At 45.1% G+C, this 21269-nt stretch overlaps 1 protein-coding gene across 2 annotated transcripts in view; it reads left to right on the top strand.

The window, feature by feature from the left end:
* PCNX3 (pecanex 3) overlaps positions 1–21269 on the top strand; it is a 2517385-nt gene that overhangs the window by 2253235 nt on the left and 242881 nt on the right. The window contains exon 30 of one of the 2 annotated variants that reach the window (XM_044060478.1): positions 11185–11332. In XM_044060478.1, coding sequence (XP_043916413.1) covers positions 11185–11332 — 148 coding nt within the window. Of the gene's footprint in view, positions 1–11181; positions 11333–21269 lie in introns of both variants that reach the window. The other variant, XM_044060477.1, reaches the window with a different exon arrangement.

Raw genomic sequence — 21269 nt, 5'->3', positions numbered from 1 at the left:
AGGAGAGGGAATCTAGGAGGGAAAAAAGGAGAGAGAAACACACAAGCAGCGGGCCAAATCTTCCTCCTCGGCTCCACCGGCTAAACAGATAGCCTCTCCTAGTACGTCCGGGCCTTCTCCTTCCCGGCTCCATTCACCTCGTTTTTCCCCGGAGCCGGAGGAGGAGACCCAGTCACCTTTGAGGTCATCGAGATGGCACTCCAGGACAGCCTCGGTAGCCTCGTCTAGATCTACTCGAAGTTTGTCCGATGCAGATATGGACCAGATGATGCATAGGTTTCTCCAGGCCCAACTGCAGATGGGAGTGCTCCTGCCCCCCCCCCCATTTTTCGCCCCGATTGCTCCTTCTCCGACCCACTTCTGGTGTTCGGAGCTGTCGGATCCAGGTAGCATCGGAGCCGGGGAAGGCTCTGCGCCGATAGTACACCCTACTTCGGCTCCGACCGCACCCTCGAGTTTCTCGGGTTCCTTTTCGGATCCGAGCTCTCGGAGCCGTGAGCTGAGCTTTGGATCCAGAGGTGTCAGTGTGTCTTCGTCTCCGTCTCGGTTGGATCATACTGGCCCTTCAGATCCGATTGCATCGGCGCCGGCTCCGGTCCATGCCTCGGATCCCAGGAGACTGCTCTCGGGTCCTAGAGAGAGCAGTTCCCCTTCGGCGTTTGATGTTGTGGAGAGGGTCTTGTTGAGGGATTCGAGACCCCAGGCTCCTGCTACGGTTCCACCCTCCACTCTCTCTCATACAGGCCTACCTTCCATCACCCGGCCCCAGGGACAACCTGCGCCTATCTCCCAGATGGTTCCCTTAAAGGAACAGGATGTGGTTGGTGAGGCATCTTCGTACAGCCCCCCCCCGAGGAGGTTCCTCACAAATGTAAGTGCAAGAGGAGGCACTTGGACTCACCCGAGTCCCTGACAGAGGACACAAACTTAGAGGAAGGGGAAGGTTCCCCAAGGTCACCCCCCCGAGGATGTCTCCTTCGGAGACATTATGGAAATGCTTCGTATTAGAGGGGGGTGGTCAGCCCAAAAACCTTCCTCCGATGAGTCTGTGTTTCTGGAGGCATTTGACACAGGCCCATCTACCTCTTGGATGTCCCCTCCCGCAGTTCCCCTGGTAGATCTGATCACTACCAGGGCATGGAAGGAACCGGACACTGTGGAGCCCATACCAAAGAGACCAGACAAAATCCTCAGTCCACCCACAGATAGGATGGTTTGGAGCAAGGGTGCTCTGGTAGATGCCATGTTGGTGGCGGCTGCCACCAAGAAGGAACTAGCCCAGGAGAGTTCCTCTGTCCACCCTCCCGACAAGGAGTCTCGGACGATGGACCGCCTAGGGAAGCGGATGTTCGCTTCAGCTACCTTCTCCGTAAGGTTGCTGAACTATATGGCACATGTGATACGACTCCAGCGGGATCTCATCAAGGAATACGCCGGGTCGCCCCCAGAGTCCATGTCGGCCGAGGATAAGAAAACATTCTCAGCTCGAATGGCCACTCTTAAGTCAATTTCGAACGAACACTTCTATGCGGCTTCTTTCCCATGCTATGGAAGGAGCCGCTAGAGCTAGCGGAGCAGGCATTGTCTTACGGCGGCATGCTTGGCTCCATCTCTGCGACTTTGCGGAACCCTTAAAGGCGTCCTTTGCAAATGTCCAGAGTGAGAAAGACGGGAAGACGTCTGCCGTTGGCTTCCGCTTCTCTGCTCCCCAGAGGTCCTTCTCCAGGAACCAAAGGGGACAAAAGAAGATGTGGTTCTGGAAATCTCAACAGTCCCGTTTCGCTCTGGACCCCTCATCCTTCAGAGGCAGAGGAGGACAGGGTGGACGCCGGCCCAGAGGCAGAGGGGGACCGAAGAATTTCGGGTCGAGAGAACCCTTTTCGGATTGGCCTGCGCAGCAGTCCTGAGGGGTTACCCGACTGCTCCACTCTGGAGGCAGTCGGAGGACATTTCTCGAGGCACCTTGCAGTTTGGGAGTCCATTACAATGGATGGCTGGGTGCTTTGAATCATGTCCAGAGGTTACACTATCCCGTTTCTGAATCTCTCTCTCAGACCCCGGAGAATCCCCAATGTCCCACCTAATCAAAGGGAGGCAGCAGCCACAGAAATAAAGCAGCTTCTAGAAAAAAGAGCAGTCCAGCCCGTCCCCCAAGATCAATCCGGATCAGGCTTTTACTCCAGGTTCTTTCTGGTGCCAGAAAAGATGGGGGACTTGAGACCAGTCATCGACCTGTCCACTCTAAACCTGTCGGTTGCCAAAGAAAAGTTCCGGATGGTCACCATTCAATCCATTCTCCCACTCCTGCAGGAGAATGACTGGATGTGCTGTATAGACCTCAAGGATGCGTACTACCACATTTTGATGGACAGACGATCCAGAAGGTTTCTCCGCTTCCGGCTGGGAGCCAGCCACTATCAGTTCAGGGTCCTCCCCTTTGGTCTCACCACAGCCCCCAGGGTGTTCACAAAAGTTATGGCAGTTGTAGCGGCCCACCTGAGGCTTCAGGGAATACAGGTCTTTCCGTATCTAGACGACTGGCTCCTGACTGCCCCCACCAGGCATCTACTAAGTTCAGCCAGGAATTACTTCCTTCACTTGGCCTCTCATCTGGGAATCTCAAGAAATCCTCCCTTCAACCAACTCAAATCTTGGATTTCATAGGGGCCAGGCTAGACACAAACCTGTTGAGGGCCTTCCTAACTCCGGACAGGCTTCGAACTTTGATACTCCACGTGCTGGCCCTCCTACAATCCCCGGCTCCACCAGCGGAATTGGTCCTGAGGGCGCTACGTTCCATGGCTGCGGCCATCAATTTGTCACCTCTAGGTCGTCTAAATATGAGGGTCCTACAGTGGACCTTGCAGGTTCAGTGGTCCATCCTGCAACATCTGCTAAGTGCATCTATCCCCCTCAGCAAGGTTTGCAGGAAATCCCTACTCTGGTGGATCCAGTCCTCAGATGTCCGGGAAGGGTGCCCCTTCTCAATGTCCCCACCCCAAGCCATGGTGACCACGGATGCTTCTCGCCTCGGGTGGGGGGGGCACTGCATGGGCAGAACCGTCCAAGGCACGTGGACCCACTCGGAGACCTTGTTGCACATCAGTGTCCTAGAGATGAGGGCTGTGCTTTTAGCGTTGCAAGCACTCCAGGCCCTTCTTCCCTTAGGGACAATTGCAATTCAAACAGACAACATGTCAGTAGTCTGGTATATCAACAAACAGGGGGGAACCAGATCCTATCCGCTTTGTTGAGAGGCCATGAGAGTTTGGGAATGGGCAATCGCCACCAACTGCTTTCTCATAGCAATGCACATCCCGGGTCGGTCGAACATTTTGGCAGACAGGCTGAGTCGAACCATACTCTCACCATACGAGTGGTCTCTGAACCCGAGAGTAGCGAAGCAAATCTTCCTCAAGTGGGGTCAACCTTGCTGCGATCTCTTCGCGTTGCCTTCGAATGCAAAGTGCAGCGAGTACTTCGCTCTACTTCCCCCACCAGGGGAATCCCTCAGAGACGCTCTAGTGCATGTTTGGCCATCCGGTCTACTTTATGCTTATCCGCCTCTTCCTCTGATGGTAAAATTCTTGCAGAAAGCTCGTCGGTTGGGGAGTAGAGTGATCCTCATAGCCCCATTCTGGCCTCGTCAAACGTGGTTCCCTTGCCTATGGTCTCATCTAGTGAATCCTCCATGGATTTTGGATCCCACTCCGGATCTGATATCTCACCCCCTAGGGTTGACGGCCCCAAATCTGGACAATCTCAAGCTCACAGCTTGGTTGATCCAGTTCCAGTAATAGCTAGGACTCCCGGCATCTCCTCTTCTGTTAAGGCTATTTTAGTAGCCGCTCATAAACCTTCTACTAGAAAGGTCTATAAGAGCAAATGGAAACGTTTTTCGATCTGGGCGGAACATAGAAATTTGGATCCCTTTACAGCCCCGATACCAGCTGTATTAGATTTTTTGTCATATTTATTTGACCAAGGTGCCAGTTCCTCTATGGTCAAAGTCCAATTAGCAGTGATTTCCCACTTTCATGTAGGAAGTGATCTCGGTCCTTTAGCTTCTTCTAAGATCTGCAAGACTTTCTTAAAAGGTACTTTCTTGTTAAGGCCTCCTGTTAAGGATGCAATCCCTCCGTGGGATTTAACCCTTGTTCTCCAGGCTCTTACTGCCCCTCCCTTTGAACTTGCAGCTTTGGTGGATCTAAAATATTTATCTTGGAAAACGGCCTTTCTTATTGCTATTACTTCGGCTAGAAGGGTTTCGGAGCTTCAAGCCCTTTGTGCCAAACCGCCATAACTGGTCTTTCATAAAGACAGAGTTTCCCTCAGGACCAATCCCTCCTTTTTGCCTAAAGTTGCCTCTGAGTCCGACATTAATCAATCTATCAATTTACCGTTTTTTTTCCCAAATTATCATAACAAAGGTGAATACAAACTACATTCTTTGGACGTGCACAGACAATTGAGGTTCTACTTACACAGGACTGCTGAACATAGGAAATCTGAGCAACTCCTTGTATCCTTTGCTAAACCCTTTTTGGGTAAACCTGTGTCAAAAGCTACATTGTCCAAATGGATTTCCCAATGTATACTTCTCGCATATAAGAGTTCTGGCTGACCTGAACCTGTCAGAGTTCACACCCATTCTACTGGATCGATTTCTACTTCTGCTGCTTTTTGGTCCAGAGTGTCCTTGGATGACATTTGTTCAGCAGCCACTTGGGCTTCATCCCATACTTTTATTACCCATTACAAGTTGGATATAATTTCCAGAGGGAGGGTGTCCTTTGGCTCTGCAGTACTCCGGAATATTCTTCCATGAGGACCTCCCAAGTTTTTGGTAGCTGGGGACTCTGCCCCACAGGTTGATGAACAAATGAAGTTAACTACTTCAGATAAAGAAGTTATGTACTCACCATAACGTTCCATCTGAGTAGGTAACTTCATTTGTCAGCAACCAACCCTCCCCCCCCCCTCTGTCCCCCTAACCTGTAGTTCATCCTTTTAGGATCTTTGTGCTTCCTTTCCAGATGACATCAGGTTAGGATGTTTAGCTGATCCTTTGTTTTGTAGTATTTTATGATACTATAGCAAACTCGATCTAAGGACAGAGAGGGATGGCAGAGGGTTATGGGTAAGGGGGATGAGCTTGGAGCTCGGATCTTAGCTGAATAAACCTGCCGGCTCGGATCCGATACCCATAGGTTGCTGACAAATGAAGTTACCTACTCAGATAGAACGTTATGGTGAGTACATAACTTCTTTTTTTTCAACAAGTCCATCATGACACTAGCAAATTAGTAATCCATTGTTCACTAAAACTGCTAGATAAGATGCAATATTTTTTCGGCAACAAGGTAAGCAAGTCACCTGAAAAAATGTCATTGAGAAAGGGCATGATTCATCACTGTAAAGTATTTCATTCAGTGTACTGTTATCCTTACAGTAAACTATTCATATTTTCTGACTACCACAACAGAAAATGTGACTAAGCATAGTTAAAAATAAACAAAAATAAAACAAAACATTTGAAAAGTAAAGAAAAATAAAACATAGATGTCAAAAGACTAAATCCAGAATAAAGCTCAAAACACTAAAATGCAGAGGAGGAGGAGGGGGGAAGCAAACAGCTCTGTGATATCACTACCAGAAGTCAGAAACACAGATTATGTTGTGGTTCTGCAATGTCTGTAACCCATAAAGCACAAAGATGTAAAAAACAAACTCTGCGACATACACAGCAGAGTATAGAAGTTATTAAATAATGACACACTTGAGTTTCACACTTCAAATATTTAAGAAAATGCATATTAATACAAACCCTGTTACTCTAGCAACTTTCTAAGTTTATAACAGCAATATTTGAAATCTGCCCCTATTTTTAGGCCACCCCCCCCCCCATTTTGTCAGGCTTTGTCCAGATTTCTTGCACTACTGCCTGAAAAGGTGTTATGGGGTGGCAAGAGCCTTAGCCAGTAGTCGAAATCCCAGGGGGCAGATGAAGACCAGCTCTGGCAGAGCACTGATGTCTGTCGATCATGTCATCCCAGGCTGACAGATACTGGACCACCTTAGAATGACACCAGATACAAAACCAATTATTGAAGTTGATCATTTTCTGTTTGTAGTGAGGCCTCATCCAAGGTGAAGGTAAAATGCTGCTTTAATACTAACGATATACCTGCCTGAGACATACAATCCAAGAGCTTAGTCATGTCTCTCTTCATACAGTCCAGACAGGTATGTCTCAAATCGTTCACATCAACATGGACAGCTTTCGTATTTTAATATAACTTTATTTTTTAAGGAATTTTGATACAGGATTTGTTTATTAAAGGCAAAACAAACAGTAACAGAATGAAGTTAATTCAGCCTAGTGATTTTTGTGCCAGAGTTTAAGCTATTTGTTTATTTGCAGGAGCATTCTGAAAGAACTGTCCAGTTACGTGACTTGTTCAGATGTATACTCTAGTATATACCCAGGTTATCAAATGAAAAAAAAAAATACTCTGCAAACAGTGCCTGGAGGAATCAAACTCTGCACTGTAAGACAAAGCTAACTTAGGAGCTCATATCATTTGTCCTCTCTTCTACACTACCAGAGTGAATAGTCTGTTTCCTTTCATTACTCATGGCGGAATGTGTTTAGCTAAATAGAAATCAGCCCGTTTCTAGTAAAGAACACATTAACCTTATAAATAAATACTAATCCATGTCCACATTAGAAAGGATTTTTATGTAGACATTTGTTTACTTTACATATTTCAAACTGACTGCAGATCAGTCAGACATACTTCAGAAAGAACAATGAGAAAATATGCAGAAAATTTGTAATATTTGAGAGAGAATAACCTCTGCTATTAAGACAAAGAGTGAAATATTTTCTGTTTCTGACATTTACAGAACAGATACCCAGCCAATCTCCACAAATGGATGACTGGAGTACCATTAACAGTCTCATCTAAGCTGATATCAGGACCTGTTTGGCAAGTAAACAAGACAACAGATTTCTTGTAAAAACATTTCACTTTTGACAGAAAAAAGTACTGACATTAAAACAACCAGTTCACAAATCAAATGAGTTTGTTTTCTGCATTTTAACAGAAAAACACAAGTAAAAGGACTTCCCTGTTTTAAATCCTTCCATTATGACTCAAGTTACATCTGGACAACCATATAACTGGCAAAAACAACCAACTGAAACCTTTGCTCAGACAAAAAACACAAAACATACACCCCTGAGCGTACATATCCCAGTTCCACAGTTGCATAAGCACAAAAATGAAAGAAATGTCATAAAAGAAACATCATACTTAAAAAAAACACAAAAGACTTTTTGCTTACTTACTGAACTGTTTGAAAATAAATAAAATAAAATCCTTGATCGGCTCAAACTCACGGTGACGGTCCAGAGAAGGAGAAAGACTGGAAATCACAGACCACACAGACCTACTGGGAACAATTCCAAAGCCCACAGGCACGAAGAACAGAAAAGATGAACCACCACCATGGTAAGGCAAGCTGGAGCTCCAAAATTCCCCCTCCACTTTCAGTGTCCCTCTCGAAGTCTCAATCAAAGATGAATTAGCTAGCTCGTTCTCTCAGAGGCTGCGCAAAGTAAAACGGTACAATATTCCTTCCTTCTATCAAGTAGCACATCACGATCACTCAATCCCCAGAGATTGGTAGCCTTCCACCATCCATTGATGCTGCTGATATGCAGACTGTCAGACCTATTTGAGCCCTCCATCCACCATGTCCGCTGCAGCCACATAAGTTCCCAACTTCCGCTTCCGCATAAACAGAAACGTTCAAAGGCGCATGCTGGCTGGCTGCATGCAAAACAGGTGCAGTAAAGCAATGCTCTGATTGGCTGAGATGCCTACAGCCAGAACAGAGCGTGCTTTACTGTAGATCTCGCTTGTACTTGCACCCAAACTGGGCACTTCGGGAAAGTCAGCTTATTTAAGCTTAAAAACGGGTGCTCCCGATTAATTCGGGATGATTGAGAGCTATGCCTCCTGCCCTACCTCACATTAGAAATCCACTGGTGGTTGAACCAAGTGAACCTCAACCCAGGTCTTCCCCTCCAGCCACCCTCAACCCAAACAGATTATGCACACAGATGCCTCAGACTTGGGACTGGGGAGCAACTCTGGGCCATCTGAAAGTGCATGGACTGTGGCCAGAGCCACAGAAAAAAGAGCACATCACTGTCAGGGAAATGAGGTAATTCTCCTGGCCCTTCGGGCCTTCCAAACCTACCTACGACAGGGACCTCTAAAGATCTTTACAGACAATGCCACAGTGCTGTGGTATCTCAACAAACAGGGGGGTCCAAATCTTACCTTCTTTGCAGATTAGCTTTCCTAGTGTGGGAAATAGCCACCATCCAGGGAGTTTCCCTGCAGGTGTCTATATTCCCTCACTGCAGAACACCCAGGCAGACTCTCTCAGTAGATCTATCACAAACAGCCACTAATGGATGCTGCACAGGGATGTTTTCATAGACCTGGTCCACCATTGGGGGTACACCACAAATAGGCCTGTTTGCCTCCTCCATCAACAGGCAACTTCCTTGCTTCTGCACCAGGCTTCCACACCCTCAGGCAGTGGCAACAGATGTCTTCTCAATCTCTTGGAAGGGGAAATTTCTGTATGCATTCCCCCACTTCCGACTTGTACAGAAGGTCCTGCTGAAGATTCAGCAGCACAGTCCAAAAATCTTGGTGGTGACTCCCTATTGGCCAAGACACTATTGGTTCGCCCTAATATTACAACTATCTAAGGGGAATCACCACAAGCTACCCCTCAGAGTGGACCTTCTCACACAGCACAAGGGATCCCAAATCAAATCACAGTGGTAGTCACTGCACCTCACCCTGTGGCTGATAGGATTCTGATCCCCTTCAGGCACCTTTACAATGAGGACGTGCTTACTGTCCTGCAGGAGGCCAGGAAATCAAATACGAGAACATCTTACCTTTGTAAGTGGAATAGAAATTCTACATGGTGTCTCAAAAGACAGCTGGACCCTTTTGCTAGCGGGCCCCCTCTAGTTCTGACTTACCTGTATGAACTTCTGCAGACAGGATTGGCCTACTCTTCCATTAAAGCCCACTTGTCTGTCATTTCAGAATGCCTTCCTCTGGACCCCCCCCCCCCCGTGTACAGACTACCAGCTAAATTATTCCTTAAAGGGGTTCTTCACCTGAGACGTCCCAGGAAGCCATCCCCACCCCCATGGGATCTCAACTATGTTTTGGAAAAGCTTACTCTGGCCCCTTTTGAGCCAGCCGACAAAGTTTCCCTAAAACACTGTACATGGAAAACTGTGTTACTCGTGACTCTGAAGAGTCTCAGAGCTTCAAGGCCTCATGGTTATTCCTCCTTTCCTGGTATTCTACACTGACAGGGTTACTCTTAGGACCAACCCTTCCTTCATGTCTAAGGTGGCGAATGATCTTTTCTTAAATCAAGCCATCCACCCCCTACCTTCTTCCCTAACCCACAGGGGTACAGTGAGAGAGTACTCCATTCCCTGGATGTGCACAGACAACTCACATTTTACCTACACAATACCAAATTCATCAGACAGGCTGACCAGCTCTGTCTCTTTCCATCCCAGGAGGAAGGCAGTTACCAAACCATTAAAATCTGGATTTCCAAGGCTATCACCTTCTGCTACCAATTCCACGGGATATCCCTGCAGGGTACTGTTAAAGTACACTCCACCAGGGCTATGGCCTCCTCTGGAGCCTTCTTCAGAGGTTTGGACACCTCTACCATTCTTGAAGCAGCCACTTGGTCATCAGTGCACACCTTCACCAAACACTACAAGTTAGACAATATTTCCAGAGCCAGGACGGGCTTTTCCAGGGCTATCCTTCATGGATTCCTGGAAACTGCCTCTAAGACCTCCACCCAGTTCCTCATTGTGAGCTTTGGCACTCACCCATATGTAATGAATACTGCAACATGAGAATAGAAGGACATAGAAAAGTTCTGTAAAATCTTACCATAACCATATATGTCCTTCTCTTCCACGTTGCACTATTCCTTCCCACGCACATACCCCTCTTTGTTATGCAGCATTTCCACTTCTGGATGGCACAGGGCTGGCATTTCCCTTACTAGGACTGGTTCTGACTGGGGCTTTTACAGTACTGAGGGCTGGTGCGTGCAGACATAATTTTTATGGCCCATGTTGTGCTAGACACTTCAGACATCCCAAGCACCATACTATGACTGAAAACTTTTGTATATTGGCCAGACGTTTGGGTAGGAAGAAGAGAAGACACACATGTGATGAATACTGCAACATGGAAGAGAAGGACATCTATGGTTATGGTAAGGTTTTGCACAACTTTTCTTTCTAGAGTGTCTTCAAGCCTGTTGAGAGTTTCCTTTAATCACTTTGTTTGCATCCTTCTGTGCTTCTATGTTAAACTGTTTATGCACATCACCCGTTAGCTACACCACTTCATGTTTCTTGAAATAAGGTAGTACTTGAGAGTAATCAGTATGCAGATAGGTATTTGAGAAGTATTTTTTACTTAACCTCCATTTGAGTATAGCTGCATCCCAAAAACCTTATACATTTGTAGCTAATAAGGAAGCAAGTATAATTCAACAAATATTTTTATTGTGAAGAACATAATAGAAGTTGAGTTTTAAAATATGCCATAATAAATCGTGTTACTAAAATGTTGCATTTTAGGAAAGTCAGCAGGTTAGGTTGAGAGGAATTAACAAGGAGTCATGGAGACGAGCACACTCCATAGTCCATACGGTTGGTGTATTACAGTAGGCCTTGGGGTAAGACTGTTGCAAATTTAGTGAATACTGACAGGTACTTTACATAGGTGCCCTACATAATTGCAAGATTTTTTTTTTTTTTTTTTTTTTATTTGGCATCCCCAGCTTATTTGGGATGGCTTTCTTCAACTAATTATAGGTATCGCACTGATTTGTTTTACTTAAGAAAATGAAACAAACCCTGTATGTAACATTTTGCCATTTGGTTGTTAAGAGCATAGGTGTTAAATACTATGTAGTATGAGGCACTTTTATTTGTTATTTTTTTAATTGATTTTTGAACTGCAGGATAGACATCACCTAATCTTCCAGTTTTCATGCAGTTGTGTTGCTGATATGTATTTGTTTCTGTTGTAGCAGTTTGGAACCCTTCCTTTATGGACTGCACGCATTGTTTAAAGGGGACTTCAGAATCACCTCCCCAAGAGATGAGTGGGTGTTTGCAGATATGGACCTCCTGCACAGAGTAGTAGCCCCTGGAGTGAGAATGTCATTAAAACTACATCAGGTAATGTGGCATAGGTGTGAAATGTACTTCCTGTATCTTTTGCTTAAAGTTGTGCCACACTGGCTCAAACTAGTAAAACAGAAGCAGTCACTGTGCTGTTACAGTTAGAAAATACTGCTGTGAATTAAACATCGTACTTTGTACGTCACATGAGATGGAGTGTTGGTACAATTGTCGTACTTCAACTGTAGTGTGCCATAAAGTTGCCTCTGTTTTTAATGAATGCACTACTAATTAGCATCTTTACAACAGTAAAAGCAGAGTACTGTTGTGTTGGTAACTTAACGTAATTGTAGATGTTTGACTATGTCCATTGTTGCGTACTGATAACTTATTGGAACTTCTGCCCCTGAAGGCCCAGCATCCTGACTGACTTTCAGATAGTTGCACCCTTCTCTGTCCTGGCTGTGCTGACTCCATCCCATCTAGATTTCAGTACGTCAGTGGTATAAGCAAGTTGTCTTTCCATGCCATCTTTTGTTTCTTTCTCACCCTGTCCCTTGTGAAGTGTGAGACAAAAGCACTAAAAGGTCCTTATATATTGTGGATGCTTGACAAGGATGCTTAACCAGAAGAGATGTACTAATCTGCATCTCCATAGAGGAGGAGGTAAGGACTGAAAATGAGTATGTGTATTGCTGCATTCCTAACAAGAACACAGTTAAGGAAAGGAAAATGGGGTGGATGAAAGGGTATATTACTGCTACAATGAACATACTTAAACAGCTACAGTTATGGTAAATTCCTAAAACAGCTGTACTATGTTGTCCACCATTGCAGTGTTTATAACTTCTTAAGAAGATTCCCAAATGTTATGTAGCTTGGTAGGGAGGAGTTTGGACTTGTGAAAGAGTGGGTTACAACAGACCTTGCAAGTTGGGTATTGCAAAACCCACTCTTGTCTTGGAGTAAGAGGAGACACCCAGATTGTAATGTTTTAAAAACATGTGGACTAATGACCATGTAACTGCGTCCAAAATGGACTGGCTGCTTACCAGGTGGTGGTGGCTGTAGTAGATTATGACCTTACTTTCTTGTTACAGTTTTGTTGTAGAATGAATAACAGAGACACAGTGAGCTACCCATTTAGAAACTGTTTGTTTAGCGACAGATATGCCTTCCTTATCTTTTACAGAGGGCAAAAGTATTTCCTTTGTTTTCTTTTTTATCCATATAGCTGGACTGCCTTCACACAAAGAGAATGGAAGATTTTCCCCCTTTGTGTAGAGATGTAGGGTAAAACAGGGAGGTGATTCAAAGATGCCTCAGTCAGCACCTTTGACATGAAAGAAGTTTAAGTGTAAAGTGTGACACTGTGCTTATGAAAACTGAGAAGAGTCTGCAAATGATGACTTGTAGTTTTGAGATTCTTCTAGCAGAGATGGTGACGATTAACACATTTTCCAGGACAAATGCTTGAGAGGTAAGTAATGCCTGGTTCAGAGGAAGGCACTATTAACTTTTCTAGTGCATATTTGAGATCTCATAGTGAAGTGTGTTCTTTCTTAGGAGATCCCGGGTGCAAGACCCCTTAAAGAATTGCTTCAGATGTTGTCTAGAGGAGATGGGGGTTACCAAGACAGGCTTGCTGAAATGGCATAAATATGCAGCTTCAGTGAAGCGTAAGACAGTCCTGAAGTGTGATATATTACCTGTCTTTCTGACTCTGGAAAACCCTTAAATGCCAAGTTTGAAACCACATTCCTGGAACATAATGGTCTTGACTGGTCATGTAACCAATATAATATGTTTCACTCTCCTTGATGGTCCTTGTTTGGGCTCACCAATCATAGTCCAACACTTTTTATGACATCCTTGAATCTGGGACATCCCTGAGTAATGCACATCATGACATCATGTTCCGGTTGTGTAAGATTTCACATCCCAAAGACCTCCATTTTTTTTTTCCCTTTCCCCATTCTTTTAGTTCAGAGGTCAAGAATTACTGTCATAATTAGAAGTCTGCACTCCCATGCCTAAACAAAGGCTTATTATAAGCATCCATGTACTCATCAGATAACTAGCCAAGATCTATTGTACAATTTCTTTTACTGTCTCCAGGTGGAGTATGACATTGACAGTTTTCACACCTGCCGGAGTTTTAATCTTGCCATTCAAATAAAAAGAAGATGGCAGCCATTAAGACCTACTTGACTAATGACTGGCAGGAAGGTCCTGAATACAGCCCCTAACATTAAGTGTAGATGTTAATACAAGGCCAGGCTAGAGTAGGTTGAGTTATGTATTTATTTGCTTTTGTTTACTGGGAAATTCCATCTTGGAACTGAAATGCCCATTTTCAACGGAGTCCTGGAAGAAAAGCTCCAAAACAAGTACAGGAAAAACATTTTTGACAAATTAAAAGAAAAAGTCAGCAAACATTATTTGTAAAGTTTTTCAGAGCAAACAGTCAACAGACTAAGGTAATACATGTTTCCAAGACATTGTGAGTAAAATAAAAAACACTATATTATTACATGTGTATAGAGTCATGGTCCTACTAGAGTCAGAGTGCATGTCCATATACCTGTTTGATCCCAGCAATTGCTGAGCCCATTGTTGGTTAGGGAGTACATGAACTCGCACCCATCCTTCACCTTAGTGGAATTTCAAGGTACCAGAGTAGGTGTTCCTTGGTTCAAGCCATGTGGATTCATTCTGGGGTTCTTGCTCTGACAGATCTGTTTAATTGGCTGTTGATTGAGGTCATCCACTGGATTTTCCCAGGGAGTGGTTCTTTGAGTTGTTCAGTCATGGGTCAGCAGTATTTAAACTCTCTGGTCTGCCATCTGGACCCAGATTGGCCAGCAGGTCCCAGATGAAGTTCCTAGTGGATTATCTCATAATAAAGATGGCTTCCCATCAAGCAAATGTTTGACAACTGAAGGGAGCTTACATTGTGCATAGGTGTTGAATTATACCATTAAGGTGTTTGTTCTGAAGCCTGTTCTACCCCCAGAGAAAATCCATCCCCATTATACACCACCCTTGGCTAGTACTTTATCTGGTGCCTAGTGGGACTAACCCACTCAACAAATAATTGATAATTGAGTAAATGTGTATGTGTATATATATATATATATATATATATATATATATATATATATATATATATATTTATTTTTGCTAGTTACACAGTCTGAATCAAGTCATTGTACTCATCAGTAAAGTTCTACATTTGCTTGGTTAAACATCATTCCAAGCATTTTTGGACCCACTCCACTCTTGCTTACACTGTCTTGGGGAAATGCCTGAAATTAACAGTGCCAAAAATTCAACCTGGATATTCAACATTGAATAAGGGTTTTCCTCAAAGCTCATTTCCTAAGTCACAGCATCACCGTATGTATACCCTGCAAATGGTTCCAGGCCTGAGTCTCATTGAGGTAACTCCTGTGCTGTCCATACTTTAGACCACCCTGCAGGTTGTGAACTCATCTTTAAGGGTTTGACATCTGATTAGTCCCTGTCCTTGGACAAGAATGTTGGGACTGCGGGAGGTGTGCTGTAGGCAGCCATCTTGTCCCCCCTGTCTTCTGCCCTGCCCAGTCCCAGATTTCCAACAGGTCTCTCGTAGTTATCACTGAATGTGATTTTTTTTTTTTTTTTAGTAAAGAATAACATTAAACATTTGCTATGTTTGATTACTTCAGATCCTGTGCCCCACCTCAAGGGAATCATTTCCTTAGCTGTAGCCATTTTCTCCCCAGGCATTTCTGACAGAGTACACACTGTAGAGAGCTTTTAAAATATGCCGTCTTGTTGCATTCCTAAGAATGTGTTACCATTTACCTCTCTCTTTCCCATCATCATTCCAGCAGTTGCTGTCTAACTGAGGAAAACTTTTCTGAAGTTTGTTTGATGTATAAAAATATGTATGAAAACACTTCCAAGCAAACGTCATAAACATTCTGAACTGTTGTGCAGCATGGAGCCATTTGATGTTGTTTCCCCACCCTCTGTTCTGGATAATCAGCCTGATAATCACCTATCAGAAATCAGTGTCTAGTTTTACCTTAGATGGGAAGTGATCAAGACAAGACTCGTCCCAGTGACAAGCCCCTAGACCCATGCAGACCAGGCGGGGTCATGAAGATGTTCTTTGTGTTTCACTGTTGCAGTCTTAACCTGTAGGATTTCCTGCCATGGAAGTCTTTGGCCAGCCCAACTACCAAAGAAAAATCTCCCTCCTCCAGGAGCCAGCAGATACCCTACTTGATGTTGCTACGCTAGAATATAAGGGGAGTTGGATGGTGTCATGACCTCAGTTCTTTCTTCCTGTTGGAGCCTGAAGCAAGCCGGTTGGTCCACACCAGAGAAAGAAAACTCCAAAAAGTACCCCATTGGGGAGCCTTCTATACATCTTTGGACTAATGTCAGAGAAAATTAATAATTGTCTACACTCTGCCAAACAGATTCCACACTGGGACTTCCACTCCTTTACTGTGACTTGCTTGGGCCCGGAACACAATGTTCCCAACTGTCGTTTCTGAGCCCGATTTAGTAGCAGGGCCATTAGGTGTAGGATCAAGATTCTAGCTAGACACCATAGTGAGTCATCAGGCCATTCCTTTCCTCTGGCATCCAACAGTCGATCTGTAGTAGTCATCCTAGAGTGAAAAAGGGATCAGTAAAAACACCCCTGGCTTAGGGCCTCAGATGATGCCCACTTAACATCAGACAGTCCTCCTAGGCTTGTTATTGCTGAAGAAGGTGAAGTGCTTTTGTAGCCCCTTTCCACGACTGAGGTGGTAGAGTCCGACATGCCTTCTGGTCCCTTGACATCTTTTCAAACCATAGGATTCTATTCGTTGTTGGGGTCTTGGACCGCTTTGCATGCTCTGGCTTCTGACAACTTTGGTAGGACTGAAGATGGCTTTTCATGTTGCCAGGACATTGCAGCAACTCTACATCCATGGGAGCTGGGCACTCATTCTGCATTGGACGTTGGAATCAGACCGAAGCCCAAGGCTACTCATAAAAAAGTAACTCCCTCCCAGCCCCAGCCTAGGTCTAGTGACTCTTATTCCTAGGCATGCCAATAAGATCTTGTGATTGTCTGACAGCATAATCTTTCTGGTTAGATCCAGACAGCCTTCTCCTGAGTCCTTCCCAGCTAAAAGAAAAATTGATGACCTCCAGAAAACCATTTTGATCCCTTTGAAGTTAGACGATGATTTTGAACAGGAGGACTCTACCTTTGAAGAAGCTGTTTCCATTGTCTCCTTTGGGGATTCAGATTCAGAGGACAACCTGGCTTCTGCCTCCCCTCCTGAAGATATTTCCTTTGCGGAAATCCACACACCTACCTAGAGGGAACACTTCCAGTGAGAAGCTCAAAGCTACCATCAATCAAAGAAAAGAATTAGGAAATTTCTTAACCTCCCTGTACACAAACATCTTGCCATACACCCTGATGTCCTTCAAGGATGCATCTGCAGTCCTAACAAATGGGTTGTCCTGCCTCAGGCAGCCCTTTGGTCGTCCGGATTCCAAAGTCTGGGTCTGGCCTCGGCTGATGTCGCACTTCACCCGACGTCATAGCTGCTGTCAATTGGGTATAAAGGCATCAGCCGACGCCATTTTCCCCAGTCTTTCTTGCCGCGTGGCGCCCGAAGCAGAAGCTGTTCGCAAGTGCCGGTCGGTCAGAACCAGAGATTGCTACTACCGAAGACTTCTAAAAAGCTAAGTACCCCGTTGGGGACTCTTTCTTGCCTCAGCCGATGTCAAAAAAGTGAATAACTGTTTAACTTGTGGGAAACAAATACCTCATAAGGATTTCCACTCTTACTGCCTACCTTGCTTAGGCCCAGACCACGACGTAGCAGCTTGTCTAGCCTGTGCTTCCTTCAACCGACGGACACTTAGACGTCGGTCGGAGTTTGCAGAGGAGTTTTTCGGCTCCGCTTTTGCTTACAACATGCCGTCGGAGACTCCGACTTCACAATTAGCAAAAAAGCATAAGGAAAAGGACCGACACTCGCGGTCTGCGGTTTTGGCCGAAACCGCGGTTAAGCCAACCGCGAGTGTCTCGGTTTCGGCTGAAACCGAGTCCTCGGTTCTTCCTTCGGCCGAAAGCATGCCTCCTACTACCGAGGCCTCATCCAGCATGGCTGAATCTGCTACTGAATTTCCACCTGCTCTTACAGGTTCACAGGATTTATCAGATACTATCCCTTTAGATATATCCACTCCTGCACGTGGAGCTGCTAGGCCCCCTGCATCCATGTCAATTAAGGCTTTTTCTAGGGCTAAAGCAGCTAAATCTTCAAAGACCATGCCTGCTAAAACCCTCTCACACAGGCCTAGCTCTAGTACTCAAATGCTCAGTCTAGCAGAGGATCTCATTTCTTTGATCAGGGGATCCCAGCCTCACCCTGACAGGGCCTCTCATCTCCCTCCAGAGAAGAGGCCTAGAGCAGAGCCCCCTGAGCCAGTTTCTACAGATTACTCCTCTGATGATTCAGAAAACTAAAATCCTCCAGAAGGCCCTTACTCACCATATGAGGACTCTGACGCAGAAGACTCCATTCCTTCTGCCTCTCCTCCTGAGGAATTTTCTTTTGGGGGAACATTGCATGCTATGAGAGAACAATTTCAATGGCAGGGCCAGGATTTTTCAGACTCTAGGAAAAGGCTTAGGACCTTTTTACATTTGCCACAGCATAGGCCTTTAGCCATTCCTCCAGTACTTACAGTTGTGGATGATGCATTTAATGATGCTTGTACTGCCCCTGACTCTCTTCCCCCGGCCCCTGCTAAGCCCGACAGATACTACAGGGTTCCGGACACACATTATCACTTGTATAAGGCTCCTATTGCAGATCCTGAAACTATTTCTCAGGGCCCCAAAGCTGTAGCAGCTGCCTCTGCCAAAAACCCCCTCCCCTCTGAAAGAGAATCTAGGGCTTTAGAGAGATGGGGTAAAAAAGTTTATACTTCTGCTACTCTTTCGGCTAGGGCCTTAAACTGTCAATTCCACATGATTCAGTATCAGGAATTTTTGTTAGATCAGCTAACTAAAAAACTGTCCTCTCCTGAACCTGTAGACCGTAAGTCCCTTCAGGAATTGGTACATAACACTCAGCAGGTCAGTAATCATTCCTTAAAATGCGGCTATGATGCACTGGAGGCTTCCTTTAGATCAGCTATGACTGGTACAGTGATCAGAAGGCATGCATGGTTAAAAGAGCAAACCTTACTAGACCATGTGAAGTCAAAGCTCCTAGATGCTCCCATGGAAAAACACAGTTTGTTTGGCTCACCTGCACAGCAAGTGTTAAAGAAGGTGGAAGAAAAGGCAAAATCTGTCCAGACAGTCAAGGATTTCTTACAGATCTAGCCTCCGAGGTTTAGTAGGAACTGGCCTTCCAAGAATTGGTCCTTTCCAGACACCACCAGAGCACAGAGAGGCAGAAATAGGCGCCCAAGAGGCAGAGGTCAATCCAGAGGTGCCTACAGGGGACGTCAGTGGCAGCCTAACAACCAGAGAAGTACTGCCACAGATCCAGCCACTACCACTTCCACAGGACAGTCACAGTGACTTGGCTCTGAAACCGCCTACCAGGGAACAACTGGAAGCACCCTTGGGCGGAAAGCTAGCCTTATTTTCAGTAAACTGGCATTACATTACAGGAGACGAATGGATTTTACAGACAATAGACAAAGGTTACAGGTTTCACTTCCATACTCTACCAAGGAAGAGAGGAATGCCAAACCTACCTCCAAACCAAAAGACAAACGCTCTAGAACAAATAGACCACTTACTAAGGATGAGAGCTATAGAAAAGGTACCGTCCATGGAACAAGGACAAGGATTTTATTCCAGACTTTTCCTGGTACCAAGAAAGGAAAATCAATGGAGACCTATTCTCGACCTGTCCGCTCTAAACACATATCTCATTGTTCCAAAATTCAAGATGCTGACACTACAGCAACTTCTTCCCATGCTGGGCAAGGAGTCTTGGCTGGTAACTCTAGATCTCAAGGAGGCATACCTGCACGTCCCCATACGACCAAATTGCAGAAGATACCTCAGATTTCTTGCAGGATCAGAGCATTATCAATTCTCAGCATTGCCTTTTGGCTTATCTACTGCGCCCAGAGTATTCACGAAATGCCTGGCATCAGTAATTGCTCATTGCAGGCTTCAGGGAATCCAAATTTATCCATACCTGGACGACTGCCTGTTACAAGCGGACAACAAAAACAAATTAACAAAAGATTTGAGAAAGGTTATTCACCTATTGCAAGCCCTGGGATACACAGTCAATATAAAAAAGTCAAGGCTGATACCATCCCAAAGGATAACTTTCTTGGGTGCAGATCTGGACACATCAAACCAAATGGCATTCCTCACAGCAGAAAAGCAGAAGCAACTACCACTCTATTTCATGGCATTGACAACGCAGACCCAGCTTACAGCAAGGAAAGTCCTGCAAGCCCTGGGTTACATGGCATCCTGCATAATAATGATTCCACATGCCAGACTACATATGAGGAAGTTGCAATGGTACCTAAGGAATTTATGGTCTCAGCACAAGCACAGCCTAGAAACCCAAATTCCAATAATTCCATGCCTGAAACAAGAATTCCAGTGGTGGGCTCAGGCCTGTCAATTGATCAAAGGACTGCCCTTCCACAGGCCTCACCCAAGCCAAACTATCACCACGGACGCCTCAGACCTCGGTTGGGGGGCACACATGGTGGACAAGTGCATACAAGGCTTATGGACACAAGACCAGCTGAACCTGCACATAAATCTAAAAGAGATGCTGGCAGTAAAGCAGGCAATTCAGACATTCAGACCGTTTCTTCAACAGGGTCATTTGCTAAGGATGGACAACACCACAGTTATGTGGTATATCAACAAACAGGGAGGCACACGTTCATATCCTCTATGCCGGATGGCAATGGACCTTTGGAATGTGGCCCTGAACCTCAACATCCAGCTCCAAGCCATATTTGTGCCAGGAAAAGAAAATATACTAGCAGACATCTTAAGCAGAACTACCACGGATGCCCACAAATGGATATTGCATCCAGACATCTTCAAATCCATTACAAGGAGATGGGGACTACCAGAAATAGACCTGTTCGCATCCCCTCACAACCACCAATTGAAAAAATTCTGCACAAGGACATACCACCCACTTGCTTGGAAGGTGGACTCCCTATCCTTCAGTTGGGAAAGCCTGACAGCATATGCATTCCCACCTCTTCCTTTGATGCACAAAGTGCTACTGAAGATCAAAGAAGATCACCCAAGGATCATCCTGATAGCTCCAGACTGGCCGAGGCAGCATTGGTACCCGCTACTGAGGAGTATGTCTCGGGAACACGCATGGCCTCTACCCCTAGTTCCTTTACTGCTAACACAGAACAACTTCAAAATCCTGCATCCAAACTTGAAAACACTGCAGCTAGCTGCTTGGAACATTACATGACACAAAATAACCCAGATTTATCTCAAAGGGTTAAAGACATTATCTTGGAGGCTCGCAGACCCTCAACAAGGAAAACTTACTCAGCAAAATGGAAAAGATACCTCATTTGGAGTGCAGCAAAAGGATAAAATGTATCATTGGCAAACATAGCTAACATCCTGGAATATTTAGCAGAGCTTTTCCACAATGGCCTGTCTTACTCCTCCATTAAGATCCACGCATCAGCCATTTCAGCAGAATACAACATGGATCCTCCAGTCTTTTTTCATCCTCTACTCGGGCAGTTTCTGAGAGGAATTTAAAATGTAAAGCCACCAAGGAAGCCACCATTGCCTACATGGGACCTGAACTTTGTGTTAGAAAAATTGACACTATCCCCTTTTGAACCAGCAGCAACAGCAGAATTACAGTACTTATCTTGGAAAACTGCTATCCTGCTTGCAATCACTTCAGCAAGAAGGGTTTCTGAATTACAGGCATTAATGGCAGTA

Source organism: Protopterus annectens, chromosome 2.part0 (assembly GCF_019279795.1).
Source record: "Protopterus annectens isolate FY-2018-M chromosome 2.part0, PAN1.0, whole genome shotgun sequence".
NCBI lineage: Eukaryota > Metazoa > Chordata > Ceratodontiformes > Protopteridae > Protopterus > Protopterus annectens.
This window is presented reverse-complemented; position numbering and strand designations above follow the sequence as displayed.